This window comes from Hetaerina americana, unplaced genomic scaffold (genome assembly GCF_022747635.1).
Source record: "Hetaerina americana unplaced genomic scaffold, ioHetAmer1.1.p SCAF_23, whole genome shotgun sequence".
NCBI lineage: Eukaryota > Metazoa > Arthropoda > Insecta > Odonata > Calopterygidae > Hetaerina > Hetaerina americana.
Genome location: NW_027286797.1, coordinates 7,129,522 through 7,146,193, shown reverse-complemented (window position 1 = coordinate 7,146,193; position 16,672 = coordinate 7,129,522). Strand labels below are relative to the sequence as shown.

Here is a 16,672-nt window from a genome sequence, read left to right as displayed (position 1 = left end):
GATGTGGTGGCGGTGGAACCTATCGAATATTGAGTAAAAACAAGAGTATCTAACCGTATGGTTTTGACATGATGGAACTACATTCCCATAATAAAACACATTGTAACACTTTCTGTACACAACTTAGCATAATGGGAAAAATGCAACATATTCATATTGAAGGCTTACACTAAACAGAATTTATAAATCGGAATTTCGCCACAATAATTACATTACTTATAAGTGGCTGCAATGAAACGAAAAAAACCTGGGAAAATATTAATTGACTCGGGGTAAATTCATATATTAAAGAAGATCGCCATCAATTACAGGGAAAAATGTAAAACAAAGGAAGGTTACAACTCGTTGTCACGGAGGTCCCTCTTAAGAATTTTTGCGATGAAATGGAAACAAAACATGCTCTGGCTCAGTGGCCATCGAAGAATATCATCAGTGGTAGTATCGGCTATCTCGCAATAGCGCCATGAATGTATCAGTCAATAGCACTGGCAGAAGCAGCCACAAAGGTATCATAACCCAGTACATTGATAGATTCCACGATGGATATTCTAATTTAATGCAGAGTATTATTTGAGATACCATTTTCAACACCAAGGCAGTAACATACCATACCTTCTTTATCATTGAGTTAGAAGTTCTATCATGACCGTTTTTACAATGCGATATCATGTTAAATAAAACGTATATTAATAAGATGCTGTCATAAACCCACAACGGAATTGAAACGATGAACCAACTCCACTGTGTCCTTGCATCCAACCTAAGAACAAGTAATATTAAAAAGACGAGGAACAAAAACCACGTGAACAAAGCACGATGAAGCACAGCCATAGTGAAATACACAAGTAAATATTTCCCTTGATAACGAAAACACTGGTAAAGAAGACACCATTTTACGCCACTTCACTGATGTAAGTCGACTTCCGTGAACTGATACCTGGGCAACAAGAGCTTTTGTTTAACCATGATTTTCAAGAATCCGTACATAAAAAACCCATCTAAATTTAAGGCGATTTCCAGTCCTTCACTGCATATGACTTCCTAAGGCGTTAAACATTAATAACAAATAGCCCACAGTTTATCAGCTCAATAACACTTCGCAGAATTCTCCTCTGTATTTTTCAATTCGGCAATTACCTAAATCTGTCAATAGAAGCAAATAATTAGGCCAACACCCAGGAGAGTTTTAATTACAAACATTCCCCATAACTGATAAACGGTGTTAAATGGTATTACCAAACTTATCACTGCCGATACACAGAATTAATCACAAAAAAGAAAGCGGGGAGTAGTTATACAATTCGCTATTGACTCCGATTTTAACTGAGCCACGTACTGTCACATTTTGATTACAGAGCTAAGCATGTAAATTTTAAATCCCCTTCCGCTTCTGTCTTTAAAGCCTCTGTGGTTCCTTTGTCTCTTTTCGATTAAACAGCGGAACGACTTTCTCTCGATTACTTTCGATTGTTTCCCCATCGACTGTAGACAATTATAATAAGTATCATAATTATAAATATATACGAGTATAAATATATATAAGTATAAATATTATATAAGTATAAATATAAGGGATTACAGTTGACTACTTCGGACCACTCGTATATCTCGTTCAGTTCAGTGAAATCGATAGATGAGAGAATTTCAATTTTACCGACCGTTCGATCATTTTTGACAAGGAACGTGGATATTAGTAGAATGTGTTTGTTGTGATGGTTGTGTTCGTAGGTGGCCGTCATGAGACATTCCGATTAAATGTATTGGTTTGTGGTGGCAATTGTCGTTCAAAACAGTTTTGATCGTCTAAGTTTATGCTAAATTTGTATATGGTATGACTTAAGGGAGTTAATGGCGTGTGAAGTGTAACCGGTTTATATTTGATTGCTACCAGAAGATATAAAGTATTATATTTATCACGATGGATGATGTGCAGAATTGTGTAAGCCTTATTAAATGGGTAAGTTTCTCATGTTACCCATTGTGCTATAGTTGATATTCAGTCTTTTGTTACTTATCCAAGTGTGTATAACATTTCAGTGCCGTTAACTAATCCCAAACTGTTTGATAATCCTGCATAATGTGATAACTATTGGTGGGATATTGCTAGAATAAGTGGTCGATTTTATTTCAAAACACTATGTTTTTGAGAAATGTGAAGTTCTGGCAAAAAGTGAAAGACTATGCATGATAATGAAAAACCATAGCGATTTGCTCTTTTACTGTTAATAAATATGTTCATCAAGTTCGCTTTTATAAATGCATAAACTTTCCACAATTGTTCTTGCTTAACTTTTAAAATAATTCTTGTAAATATGTCTCGTTGCTAAAACTTATGTTAAGATGCCTTAAATAAAAAAACCCTGCCCTGACATGGACTGTGCCGGAATCATGTTATTATTTTACAGCTAAACTTATGGCGTTTTGTATATCAGTTACAGACCTTCGACGTGGATGTCTCTCACACCGCTGTGGACAAAATATGTGATGGAGTAGCAATGGCACTGGTATTGAATCAGATGTATGTATGGTGTGACCCCTATCCGATTGTATCATATCTGAACCTATCTGATGCCTGGAGTAGTTAATTAACTGAATTTTGCGAATATTTTCGGTACCAAATTTTTTTTGATTTGTGAGAAAAAAGATGGTTTGTAATGGCTATTGTAATCAGTGACACCGCTAGATCACAATAGTAAGGTTAGAAAACAAATCAAGAATATTATCGCCCCTAGTTTTTGGAATGGCAAGTTTATTCAATAAGTTCAATAATATTTCAAACACACGAATAGTAATCAATTGCTACGCACTCAAATGTGTAAAAGAATAATATTTTAATACAAAAAAAATATAAAACACTTATGGCTACAGCTGCAGAGCAGCCAGTAGTTGGTCACAGCTACTACGCAATTGGATCAATGGTTAAGGGCAGGTGGGTGGGGAAGATTCAAGCCAGAGCTCGCTCAGACACGTCTGTTCACATCAACAGCCAAGAGCAGAGTGAAGCAGAGCTCATAGATCTTTTTAAAACACACTGCATACTGTACATCAATGTCCTCCCATGACTTGCCTAAATGTTAACCATTTCATCTATCTTATAGCACTGAACAAACATTCTGCTAAAGATAAATGAAATGTTTCACTTCAAAATTTCATTATTTACACTCACTGTGCAATTATTCTTTTCGTTATCTTCAACAAACGCAATTACTTTCATTTTCATTTGGGAGAATGTTTTAATATCTTGACCCCTATTACATATACCTTTACTGGCATTAAGAATACATAAGCTTGGCAGTTCAGTGCTATGGCATAGCCTGTTACCATTTCTAGTTGAGTGTTAGAATAATGATGCTTGATGCAAGTTAATAATATATATTATTATGCAAAAATTAATACCTATCAGCAATTTTGAAAGACCCATGGGTTTGTATTGTTGAATTTTAGTGATCCAGAGTGGTTTCACGCCCAGTGGATGTCTAAAATCAAATCTGGTGTCAGCAGCAGTTGGAGACTTAAGGTCAGTATAAATGAGAAGTAAGTGAGTAAGGAAATAGAAGAAAAAATCAAGTAATCACTTTCTTAAGAGATAGGACCTGACAAAATGTTAGATCAGTCAACAAATGAAGGAATGTGGCCTGGCCCATTTCAGTTCTAAGCTGAAGTGACGTCAAAGCTCACGCCTGCCAAGCTTGACTGTCTATTTTTGTTGTTGGCTGTATGATTTTTTATTTATTTTCAACCGCAATTTTTCATGTTAAGCTATTTTTCTCAAAGAAATGGAGATATTTTTTGCTACGTTTATTTCTCTACTCCTAAAAAAAGCTTTTTTTGTAATTAGGTTACAATTCTTGCCAGTGACTCCTTAATATTTGTTATACTAACTGCAATTTATCTCATAAATCAGCTCACTGATATATGCTCATAGTGTTAAATTCTTTGGATTGTATTTTGATCCCATTTCGTCTTGGGAAAGCCATATTTGTGGGTTGATATAAAACATAAAGCATGCTACTGAAGTACTGTGCCAAGGGTGCATTTTTCTCTTGGGAATATAGCTAAACTTATTGACTCATCATTAATCCTCTTATCATACATTATTTGTATTTGGAGTCAGTGGAGGATGGCTGTACTATTTTATATCTTAGAAGTATTGCATAGATGAGCCCTTAAAATTTTTAATAGTTTGTATTCTGTACACTTCTGTCACCAACTGTTGATGTCTATATATTGATTGCTGCTTTACCATTAGCATGTATGATTCAACTATCTTCAGTAGCTCATATTTTAAAATAAAAACATAACATATGCCCTTAAAATTGCCAATCTCATTATGAATTCACTTAGACATACCCTTGGATAATGGTTATTATCATTCACGTAATTACTTTGATTTCTACAAAATGAGGATTTTAAGCCATTTTTTATTAGGAACCCATAACTTATCCTGACTTTCTGTATGATTTGAGGTGCTTGAACTCTTTTGGATAGCTTTAAAATGAATTGAAAAAGTAAATGAAACAGTTTCTGGCGTCACTTGGTGGAAATTCTTCATATTGAAATTAAAGTTAAAATACTTCGCCTTTCCACATAAACCACTTTTATTACGACCTAGGTTTCGTTATGGTATAACATCATCAGGTCAAATGTTATACCATAACGAAACCTAGGTCGTAATAAAAGTGGTTTATGTGGAAAGGCGAAGTATTTTAACTATAATTTCGAATTGAAAAAGTACTTTGGAAGTACCTGTGGAAAATCTTCAATTGAGTGATATGATTATTATTTTCATCTGGTACTGTGAATTTTTCTTTCACTGAAAGTTCATCCTCTATTCGATGAGCTTTTAGAGTCCTGTCCTCCAATTTAATTGTTCTTTGTTCAAGAAAAGATGTTAATTTGTTGGTTTTTATCATACATGTACAGTTTTAGGGAGTCTTTTTCACTTTTTCTGCTTGCTCTTCTACACTTTGACCTGAAGACGCTCGTTGAAACACGGGCGAAACTGTTGTCAGAAAAACAACCTACGCGGTGACATCCCGAGAATGGAGAGTCGTTCAAATAATTTATTTGTATTTGCATTAAATGAAGCACCGTGTATGAAAAATCCACATTGACCTGCTCTTAAACTCCCTGATGCTTGAAAATATGTATTTTGCCTGCCATTCAATTTTTGTGCTTTCCAATGGTCTAAAAATGTCAGTAACTGATGAATGAGGGACGTGGTTATTTTGTGACACCAATTAACAGAATTTATGATAGCATTTCTTTTCTATGTTAAATGTATAGGTCAGTAACCTGAAGAAAATAGTGGAGGGAATAGTGGATTACTATCAAGATTGCCTCAATCTTCATGCTGATTTTGTGAGACCTGATGTCATGAAAATAGGTCAGTGAATTGCTCTTTGTGTTTTTATAGCTCATTAAATCACTTGTGTGTGTCTGTGTATGTTTGGTACTGAGTTTTATATTGTTTTTCAATCATACCAGTTCGGAGTAATGGCTTTCTGATTGCCTTAATTTTTCTTTCATGCTTAATTAAAAGTGTGTTGCTTTGGAAATTAGGATATCTACTCATTAAAGGGATTCTTAGATTTGAAAGGTGATGCATACTCGCTGAGTTGATCAATCAACATATTGTGGTGCATATACATTATCAATGCATTATCATTTGAATTCATAATTCATCATTTTCATTGACTTCTGGCACTCATTGTCATAACTTAAAGTTAGCTATTTTCACATAAGAAATGCAAATGTTTGGCAGGGGTTTTACTGTGTTTGCATTGAGCCATTGATAACCTATTGTTGTTGCTCTATTTGAATGAATAATTTTAGCTGATTTTCTAGGGTATTTAGTGATAGATGAAAATTGAAAAAGCAAATTTGTGAGTGATCCCCGTAGGAAAAAAGTGCCGAAGAGGTGGAATAAGTTTATTATTGCACCATGAAAAGGGGAAGTGAATATTCAAAATGCATGCATGGGGAGGGATATGGTTGCCTGGGTTGCTTGTCTGAGGCCCTCGGTGACAGTAATGCTACTTTCTTTCTGATGGACGTCATATTGTAAGGCTCTAAAATGTTGACTGCTGCAAAGTAATCTCATTTAATGCTACATGCTCTCCATTCCATTCCCTACTTTTTAATGATGAATTAATGGCCTCCTGATAAACACCTCCATGCTGATATGTGTATAAAATGTATAGGTTAATAGGAAAATTGTAAAGCATCTCCTCAGCGGTATATCATATTGTGAAAATATTTCAGAAGTATAATTTATTTTAGGTATTCATTGAATCGCTAGCTTTGGTAAACCTGTACATAATGCCTGTATTGATGAGATGGCTGGTCTGGTAGTGGAGGAGGCATTTGCACTTGCTGATACCCAATTATGACCTCAAAGTTGTTTTGTGGATCATAGTCTTGGAGCGGTAGAGAGAATCAAAATGGAGTACCATAAATGAGAATTTGGCATAAGATTAAACCCTGAATATAAGTATAGCTCTCCTGTGTTAAAAACACCCAAGAGAAGTCATAATTGCATGATTGAGGATGGGTCACTGCAATTTGGCTTATTAAGTGAGGTTGGGTCATCTTCTGAGAAGATGACCTTAACTTGCTACCATGGGTGTGAGGTGGAACATCTCCTGTTGGAGCACCATGCCATGCCATTCTGTGCAACAGGCTGGGCATTAGGGGGCCCCTGGAAGGCATTCTAGGAGTTGACCTGAATAGCCTTGATTCAATAATTTGGTCCTTAAAAGAAACATCTTCTTAATTCAATACAATATACCATGCATCAGTACATGTGGTCACCCTTCAAATGTTTTGCCTTTCTTATAAATTAATAATTCTTAATACTTGGTTGTAAATGGTGCTAAATGAACTCAACTTTGAAGTCACCATTTAAGCCTAACCATGCCATTAGAACTACTGAAATATTTCATGAAAAATTAAATACTCTGAAGGCACTTAAAATATCGCTATGCTAACACATATGATATTTCCAGGAACCAAAATGGTCAAATTCACAGATTTGAATTCAGTGGAGCCTCACACAACGAGCATAATTCGTTCTGGAATATTTCTCATAAAGCATAACGATGACTCTGCAAAACAGTTTCCATATAAATTAAAATAAAATATGCAGTAATGCATTCCTTGAAAAAAATATTTTATGCACAAGGATTATTCAGAGAAAATTAAAAATACATTGTTTAGGATCACGAAATATCTTTTCTTGTATTGTTGAATGAACCAATCTGGAATGTGAATTTGATTTGTAGAAAACAAAAAAGAATCGAAATAATTAGTTTATTATTTAGGATACATTCTTAATTTTATTTTACTTGGAAGCTGGCTGGAGAAATTTTTATTAGCTGATGCTTCAAAGTTTTGTGAAAATGCGACACAGTATTAACATTAATTAAATGTGTATCATGCATAGCCATTGCCTTATTACGGTGATTCTTCTTTAAGTACAATGCCACTGTTTCCCATGCTTTCCCATGACTTCCACTTCACATTCAGTCTGCTCTTATGAACTTAACACTTCATCAAGGCTCATGGAGTTCCTTAATGGTAAATAAGCATGGGTTTAAGTTTCAAATCATCACTTGAATTGACACAAAATAGGAGCATGAGATGGTTCTTAATACCTATGGCCATGCAATGCATTCTCCTCTACTGTTATATAGGTTCGCTTTGGCATATTTTTCCAGAGTTGTGCATCACAATTAAAAACATGTTGTGGCAAGTAACCCTCAGAATCTAAGAGGTTCTGGAAGTCATAGATGAACTCCCCTTTTGCCTTTCAGTTGGCACTACTTCATCATGCCTCACAATGCTCTAGCTGGCTCTTCTCTTAAACCTCTCACACCATCCAAGGCTACCCTTATACGCGTCTTTTTCAACCAATGATGATCCTGGTGTCTTCTTAACAAGGTTGACAAAAATCACTTTTGCCTTCTCACATGTGATATTTTTGTTAATAGTGTCATTTTGCAATTGCTTTTTGTTTATCTACATGAGAAGCAAGGTTTCAACATTGTTGAGAATACATACCCACCAGGTAGATATTCTTGTCGCTCCATTTGAAACATACAAGGTTTGTAGGAAAAGTATAAGTAGCAATTTTTTCCTAACATGTGCGTGAAGTGCTGAATTCAGGCTGCTGGTTAAGTGCACAAGATCGCAGATCATATTGGCATTAATTAAATGACAGTGGACATCATTATCACTGAAAATTTGGCAATGCAAAAGATCTGTGCTAAGCTCGCCCGGAAGGTCTTGATGGATGACCAAGAGCAGAGTCAAGTACCTGCTTGCAAAGACCTTCTGCAACAGCGTCGCGACGATTCTCCAACGCCCGTACAGTCGCAACTTGGTATCAGCTGACTATTTCCTATTTCCAAAAGTAAAATTCTGCCTCAAAAGACACCACCCTGGGACCCCAAGTGCGGTCACCTTAAGGTTTAATAACTTAAGGTTATTACATGAAAGTTAAAATACAGATGGGAATTTTTGTACGCTAGTAGGCAGTGCCCCAAGTGACTTTTACCTAGAAACAGATTCACAGGGAGGGATGGTGCTAGCAATTGGAAGGGAATGCAAGCAACTTTAGTGAGAGGTAATGTAGTTCAGTAGTAGTAGATTTAAGGAGAGGCAACCTACAGCTGAGGTCATTGGGGCACCATTAGGCATGGATGGGAAAAGAGGAACGGTGGAGAGAAACCCGGGCATTGACTGGATGGGGAGTTCTCTTGCAAGGATTCTTGAAAGAGACCTCAATCACTATGCTTGTCATTTTCATCTTTGGTGGGCTATGATCCCAAAAATGCCTCAAACAAGGGTGAGTCACCCTAGGATGAGAGGTGATGTAGTGACACTGTGTTGCCAGCATAGCTAATGCCTATGTTTAGATGATTTTTACCTTTTGTTGCTATCACTCTGTTGTTGGCCAGCTAGCACATATCCATACATTAATTTTGCCATTTCCCCAGATCATCCCTATGCAAACTTCTCATCACAGTAATCATTAATGTTAAGACTGAAAGGCATTAAGTTACAATGCGCTCATTTTTTTAAATAATAAATTTTCTCAATCATTGGAATAATTCAGGGGATCGGGATGGTGCGGTGGCTAATGTACAGGCTTCCCACCATGAGGGCCTGGGTTTGATTCCTGGAGGCGGCAGATATATTTCAGTGGTATCCCAATTCCTACTTGAGGTGCTTTGTGGAGAGCACTTTAAGTGAGTACGACGTCCGTTGGATGGGTATTTAAACTGCAGACCCCTTGGCACCTTTCTACAGGAGTAGGCAAATGCCGACGCCGGGTTACTCTCCACCCTTCCTTTCCAATCCATCCCTGGTGGCGCAAATGACCTCAGCAGTCGGTCCCCTCCCTTAAAACTACTACTACTTGGAATAATGCCTTGGTTTGCTCAATTGGAAATAATCAGACTTCTAATGAATGACTACGGGAATTTCTTTTAACTTATATAAGAATAGATGTAACCTTTTCAGTAAGTATCTGAAAAGATTAGGCTTGAGTTCAAGTGCTTGATGTCATAGGATAACTCTTTTTAGGGTGACAGCAAAAATCCCACTTTGAAGCCTCTTTTATCTCCCTTACTAAACTTTGTTCAAATTGTCCCTCTTTTTGCAATCAGTTAAGTAAAAATGGTATCACTGGAATATCTCCCTAACCACAGCAAAAATGGAGGTGTTGCTAATGCAACGAATGGATAAACTTAATGTGTTTCTTTACATCTGAAGCGATTATTTATGCCATAACACAATAATCAACCCTAAGGTCGGTTTGTTAGGTGATGGTAGAGTTCGCCCAGTACTAAGCCCAACGGCATTTGAAATTCACACATCAACATAGGGTGGCCAGTTCATTTCCGTGTGCCAGTTATGGTTTCCCAGGAAGATCTGGTACCCAAACTGTCACATAGCTTGGGTGGAGCCGAGGGTGCCCAGAGAGGCTTACCTGGGAATCGAACCTGGGCCCTATGGTCAGTAGTCCAATGTCCTACCCCTGGTCTACCGCGACCCATCATTAGCGGATTTATGCATATCACGACCAAAATAAGAGAAAAACTAATTATAATAAAACCTCATATTTGCATTCCCCAAAAGTGCATTTCTCTTGAATTTATGTGATTATTTTTAAGTGTTGATTGATCTGTAATTTAAGACAATGCAGTCAAAATCTCAAACTTGTTTCTGAGCTTAAGTTTTACATGAAACCATACCACTGCTCATAGATTAATAAATTTTTATCATTTTTACCCAGGATCCATTTAAAACTTTAAAGTTTTTGCTTGTCTAATAAAATGTTAATTTCTAAAAATGTTCCCTTTTTGCTAACTCTCCTGTGTGAGAATGAAGGCATCGTATACCACTTGATCTGGTGAAGTAAAAATTAAATTATTTGCAGGAGAAAAAAGTGATCCAACCGAGTTAGCGAGATTGCTACAACTTATCTTGGGATGTGCTGTGAATTGCAACAAGAAACAAGGCAAGTTTTTATGTTGGATCATGGCAAAATTTGTTACAGATGACAAAGAAATTTTGAACAATAAAATAGTGTTGCTTGCTGTAGAATAAAATTCCATTTACTCTGCTTTGAATGTGCTACCAATGAGGAAATTACATTTTTGAAACAGTGAATTAGTTCTCTGTTGTGATATTAATGTTCATATGTCTATTAATCATTAGTTTTTAGATGCATAAATATAGCAAGTAAGATACACAATGTGTTAAATAGACGTCACAATAGTTTTTTATGAAAGTATTGAAGAAAGCTAATGGTGATTTCCTTTATCATCTTAGAATATATTAAACGTATCATGGACATGGAAGAGTCCCTGCAACAAGTTATAATGCAGTCTATTCAAGAGTTAGAAAACAATGGGGCGGGTGCTTTATCAATGGGAGCAAATCTGTGTGAAGGGTTCCTGTCCACTGGTTTGCCACCAAATCCAGTGGTGGTGGACCCTCAGCTTCCAAAACTTCTTCAAGACCTTGAGGCAGCAACCAATGCAAAAGACTGGATGGCTCAAAAGTGCCACGAATTGGATATGCAGGTATGGATCTGCAAAATGTATTGATAGTGAAGCATTGATTGAATTTCCCATGTCAAGGTTGTTAGTCCTTTTATCTCAGTGCTTAAGTTAAAGTGGTACATTGACTGAGGAATAACCATCAAGGAATGGATCACACAGTTATTCGACATTACTGAGTTTGTTTGGTTTTACATACAGCTCATTAAATGGTGGTAGAGTGTACACTTGCATTCATATGGTGTTAACTCTGTTAATTTGGTAATTGTTTCTTCCAAGGTTCATATATGTATGAATTCTAGAGGGTTGTATTTAAGTAAACAGTTATCTTATGGTGATGATTCAATAATTGGATGCCTCAGTTGTGTTTGATCTTCAAATACTTAACATAAATGCAGGAAATCTTTTTTCTGATCATTGTGGGAAGGTATTGTTTGTGTGAGATATCCCAAATTTTACTCTTTTGAGTGAAATTCAAAGCAGGAGAAATAAATAAAATAAGAAACTATTGGTGTAATTTTGAAGCTTCGGAAATGGAATTATAATCAATGATCAAAAAATTCATCTGTCTAAAAAGTGAAACCCTTGCCAGGTCCAGATTTTATCGTCATCATTAGATGAAAAGTGAAAATCTGTGGTTGCTTATGTACAGCGCTGGGCGTGGGAGTGGGCGAGTGGGAAGAAGAATTATGCCCGAGGGGGTGGGGGCAGTGAGAGAAGGGCATTGGGGCGAGGTTGTGACGCGGCTGCAATGCCTCTTGAGTTTGGGGAGGGAAATTTGTGTAAACAGAAGAACATTTATGAATTCTTGACATACTTTTACCTTTTTATTTTGCTTATTACTTTATTATTATTGTATTATCTTCTGGTCAGAGGTATGTGAAGGGCGCTGAAATTTTGGCACAATGCCATTCTCTTATCAGAAGGTTTGCTTTTTTTAGTACTCTTTAACCTGGTAATACTTTCGCATGGTTAGTGAATATTGTTATGAATGCAGGGTGTTACTGGCACCCCAATGACAATTTTTGAAGTGAAATGGAAAACAAAGAAATTGTGAAAATGATTTGGTGGGGCTAAAACAGGTTTGTCAAGGCAAGAAAGAGTGGAGTCAGGGGTGTGTATAAATGTGTCCCTCGCTGTACAGGTATGGATATTGAATGGAGATCATGGTGGCAGTCATGATTAAGGCAGGGTTTTATGTTACCATCAAATGTATGTCAGCATATATGTAGAGGAAATGTGAGTTATGAGACTAATGGAATTATGAGTGAGAGGAGAGGAGATGGGTAAATTATCAATGAAGTTAGATTTGTAAGTGATTGAGCAGTAGTCAGCCAGTCACCTGAGGGTTTGTAATCATTTCCTTGTGAATTACAGAACTAGTGCGACAGCTGCCCTATTTCATGGGATCATTTTACCCTGTACTCATGAATTCCAGCAAAAATATAATAGCTGCATGTAGAATTTCATCTCTTAAGCTTTTGAATTTTTTTCCCAATTTGTCAGAATAGTTATCCTTTGCAAATTCTGGAAAACAATTGCTGATCTGAAGGAGATGGGATCATCCTATTAATCCTCCTCCCCCAGCCACTTGCCTAAACAGAAAGCCTTATTCTTTATAACATTTGATTCTGTATTCATTGTAAAAATGGAAGAATCCAAATTGGAGCAGTGACTCATTCATATTTTCATTTTAATTTTCACATATTTTTGACGTTTGGTTTTTACACATCCAAATACGGCAAGGCCAACAGAAAATTTGTTTGAATACCACTTTCCTGAGGTTGCATTACAAATACGTGTACCATGAGTTCACCTTTTCATCATTTGATTCTTAAATGTTTGTGAATTGCTTCACTATCATTAATCACTTGGAGCCATTGTGGTTCTGCAGTCAACCTGCCTCCTGACCCAGCCACCCTCCTTCGCCTCTTCCACCCCTTGCCTATCAGCCTACTTATATCCTTCTCCTCACACACCTCTCACTGCCCTGTTTAGTATTACTAATGAGCTGACCCTGGTTGCCACCTTATAACTTAGGATTATGTAGCATTGAAACCTAAGTTCTTATTCATAGTTTCTTTATCCAGTGGAAAGCGGTTTTTTGGTTGTTGGTCAGTGGAAAGAAAGATGTCTCAGGAAAAGTGTATAAAGTCATGTACCTCTAAAAATCCCTAACTTTTCATACAATGGGCTTACAGTGATTTATGTCTAGATATGAGTGTAATATTTTTGTGTCTAAAAGTTACCGAATAGTAATTTGTTCAATGCTTCAAGAGAGCAATGTTGATTGAAAACAATGCAACAATTTCAGAGTGTAAAAATCATTCGCCTTGACTAGGATACGAACCCAGATCCCTCAATATCCGGTCTGTATTTTCCAGGTAAAGTTGTTGCAGGAGGAGAAATCATGTTTCCTAATAGAAAATGAAAAACTGAAAGGAAAACTGAAGGACATGGAAGCGGTCGATCAGGTGGATGTAAAAGATGTATCCAGTGAAAGTGGGAGTAAATATAAGGAAATGAGGAAGCAACTAGAAAGTTGCAAAGAAGAAATGTACAAAATGGAGCAGTGTAAGTCATATTTTTGATATTTTCTCTATGAATGTTTATTGGAATACAATCATAGCCAATTACCTTATGGACAACGATTAATGAGCAAGAATGTGATTGATTTTTGGCAAAAATTACTACAAAGATATTATTTCATGCTGTAATATTGTCCAGTAATAGTTCATTCTCCTATTATTATTTTTCCCATTTGTGTGTACATAAGCTCTCTTATTTCTTGTCACTTTTCCCTTTTTTTGTGGTTAACAGTTTAGTAGTTATGCTGTGTTAAATACTCCACATTTTTTCCCCTTTCGCATACTATAATTTATCCTGTTTTAAATTTAAAATATAATTGCCCCAAGTGACTAGTAGTTTTCCTATCAGGTTGCAATAACCTCTCCAAGACACGCATTCAATCCTCAGAGTCGCAATATCTATAGTGTGTTTTCATGTTAAAAGTTTTATATCAACCTCATGCAAATATGTAGCGATTTCTTGGCATTATTTTGCATGAAAGAATGGAGGTGGATGCCATCCTCTCTTTCCTTTGTATTTTTACTACAGTGTTTGGTTTATAGTCAAATGGCATTACATTGAAGGATGAAATTGATAATTTGTTCACATTTGTTCTCTGCAAATGAATTGTTAATGCTGAAAGTGTAAAAGTCATGAATTCATCTGCAGGTATTAACTACCGAGTAGTTCTTGAAGATCAACTATGAGATCATTAGCCATGACTCCCAAGTTTTTATTTTGTTCATAAATTTAGTTGATGGATTCAAATATAGTGTTGTTGGTGAGAAGGAATTTCATTCCTGAATAACCTGTTGATAAAACAAAAATAGAACTGTCTAGTGCACAAATGAAAGTTATCGCTGAAGTCAGAGATGATTTATGCACCATCAGAAATTTTGTCAACTATGGCATAGTCAAATTACGGAAGAGTTAATCTACTTCTCTTTTTCTTTTCAAGCATTTTCCCTCACTATTCTTATGTGTCCATGATCACCGATTACTTTTAGTGGCTCAGTATATTGTATTAGAGCTACCGAGAGAGAAAAGATCTCGTTAAATGTGAAATAAACATATTTTAATAAAATATTTTGCTGATAATTCCCAAAAAGTGTTTGTTATGAGTCATAAGGAACTCGAGACAAAACAGTGGTACTCCATATTCAATTATATTTTCCTACTTATTTTATATATTGCTTGGAATTAAAATAAGTAATCATGTTTTTATTCAAATGAATGAGGGCGTAACTTTGGAAAAACAGTGCTAGCTTCTTTAGTAATACTTAGTTGAGATGAGGTTACCCATGGTCATTAATGTTCTCCGGCATGCATAAATGTTACCATCTACTGTTGAAATATATTTAATTTTTTAATCTTTTGGTGTAGCAAAAACATTTATGAATATTATAGCTTAGCTTCGTTTATGTAAAAACACAATTTGGTTAGTTGAACTTGATTCCACCAGATGTTACTGAAGCTAGATGCTTCTATGGATGAACTGTAGTGAGCAGAGTTAATGGGCGGAGTTAATGAATGAATATTGTTGTGAGGGTGTTTGTTTGCTTTATCCAAGATGGTTAATTTTGATATTTTCAATTGCCTCTAGGACTTATAAAAATGTATTTTTACTTCTGCTTTTGGAATTCTTAGAACTTCGATTTGATATATCATAACTTAGGGAACAAAATGATGAAGGTACCAGCCCCTTGTTATAACTTAAGTAAACTGTGCATTTGTCAAATTCTTTTTGGGTACTGAGAGATTCATTATCCTCATCAGAATTTGAGGTTGTCTATATTAGAACTAGTTTCATGTTGCCCTTCATGGATACTTATGTCTCGATTGTGCCACAAAGTTCAACCTTATGGAGATATATGAACTTAAATTGTTCATGATTATTCAGAACCTATGAGAGCTCCAGTTTTCTTAACCTTATTACTGAAATTTGTCTCTTATGTCATCTCTGTGATAAGTCTCATGAAGAAATCCTTTGGACATGTGTTGCAGTGTATACAGATCTATCCAAAAATTGTTTTGCTAGCCATGTAAATATTGTTTACAAAGATGGAATTTTAACATCCTCCTTCCTTAAGGCATAAATGTTTAAGTATCGAGAAAAATGTTCAGAATTAGTCTTTGCGTTGCTATGCATTATATCTTGAATTTTTTCCCAGATGTGGTGGTTTTTTTTCAAAATGATCATTACTTTGTAGCTCGAGATGATTACAAGGCCAAGGTGGGGGTATTGGAGAAGGAGTTGGCTGATTTACAAGCGAGGCAGGAAGAGCTGCAGGCTGGTGCTGAAGAGGCTAGGCAGTTAAAAGATGAAATGGACATTTTGAGGGAAACAGCTGAGAAAGTAGAAAGGCACGAAGCGATGATTGAGGTTTACAAAAAGAAATTGGAGGAGTATGGTGACCTCAAGAGACAAGTTAAATTGTTGGAAGAAAAAAATACAGAATACATGCAGCAGAATATGGATTTGGAAGAGGTAAATGATTAGTATGAAGATGGCAGTTTTTGAAGGTCTTTCCTTGACCGTGGAAATGATTATTTTGCATTTATGTGTAATGGGTTAATTACATCAATCCTTTTTGGTATATTATGGAATATTGTAGAACTCTATTTTTAAAAACCTCAAATTTACATGCTAGAGAGGGCAAATGAGAAATACTTTTAAAATCAAAGCTTATGGAATTGTGGTCAAAGATTTTCCAACTGTGAAGATCTGATGTCTGCAGTTAACGGCTATTTTGAGGATCAAGAAAGTTCTTATTATAAAAAGGGTATCGAACTTATTGAACATCGCTGGGTAAAGTGTATAGAGCTGAAAGGAGATTACTTTGAAAAATAAATACGTTTTTTTTGTTGGGTCGGTACTCCTGGGATTGCCCTCGTAGATATTGAGGTGGAAAAAGTGCTAAGGGAAATGAAGTGGAGCAAGACTGTGGCAATAGAGAGTTTCCGTGCAGAGTTAGGGTAAATGGAAGTAGGGGATTCTTTTCACTTACCTGCAGCATTTATGAGGAGGGAATATG

The 16,672-nt window shown here is 36.0% G+C and overlaps 1 protein-coding gene across 1 annotated transcript in view; it reads left to right on the top strand.

The window, feature by feature from the left end:
• Positions 1-1,708: 1,708 nt before the first annotated feature.
• The window catches only part of LOC139689391 (protein Hook homolog 3-like), a 34,730-nt gene continuing 19,766 nt past the window's right edge, over positions 1,709-16,672 (top strand). Inside the window, exons 1-8 of the mRNA XM_071586486.1 lie at positions 1,709-1,957; positions 2,433-2,518; positions 3,445-3,517; positions 5,287-5,386; positions 10,445-10,525; positions 10,840-11,093; positions 13,454-13,643; positions 15,848-16,125. Of these exons, the coding sequence (XP_071442587.1) occupies positions 1,919-1,957; positions 2,433-2,518; positions 3,445-3,517; positions 5,287-5,386; positions 10,445-10,525; positions 10,840-11,093; positions 13,454-13,643; positions 15,848-16,125 (1,101 nt within the window). The 5' untranslated portion in view covers positions 1,709-1,918. The remainder of the gene's footprint in view (positions 1,958-2,432; positions 2,519-3,444; positions 3,518-5,286; positions 5,387-10,444; positions 10,526-10,839; positions 11,094-13,453; positions 13,644-15,847; positions 16,126-16,672) is intronic.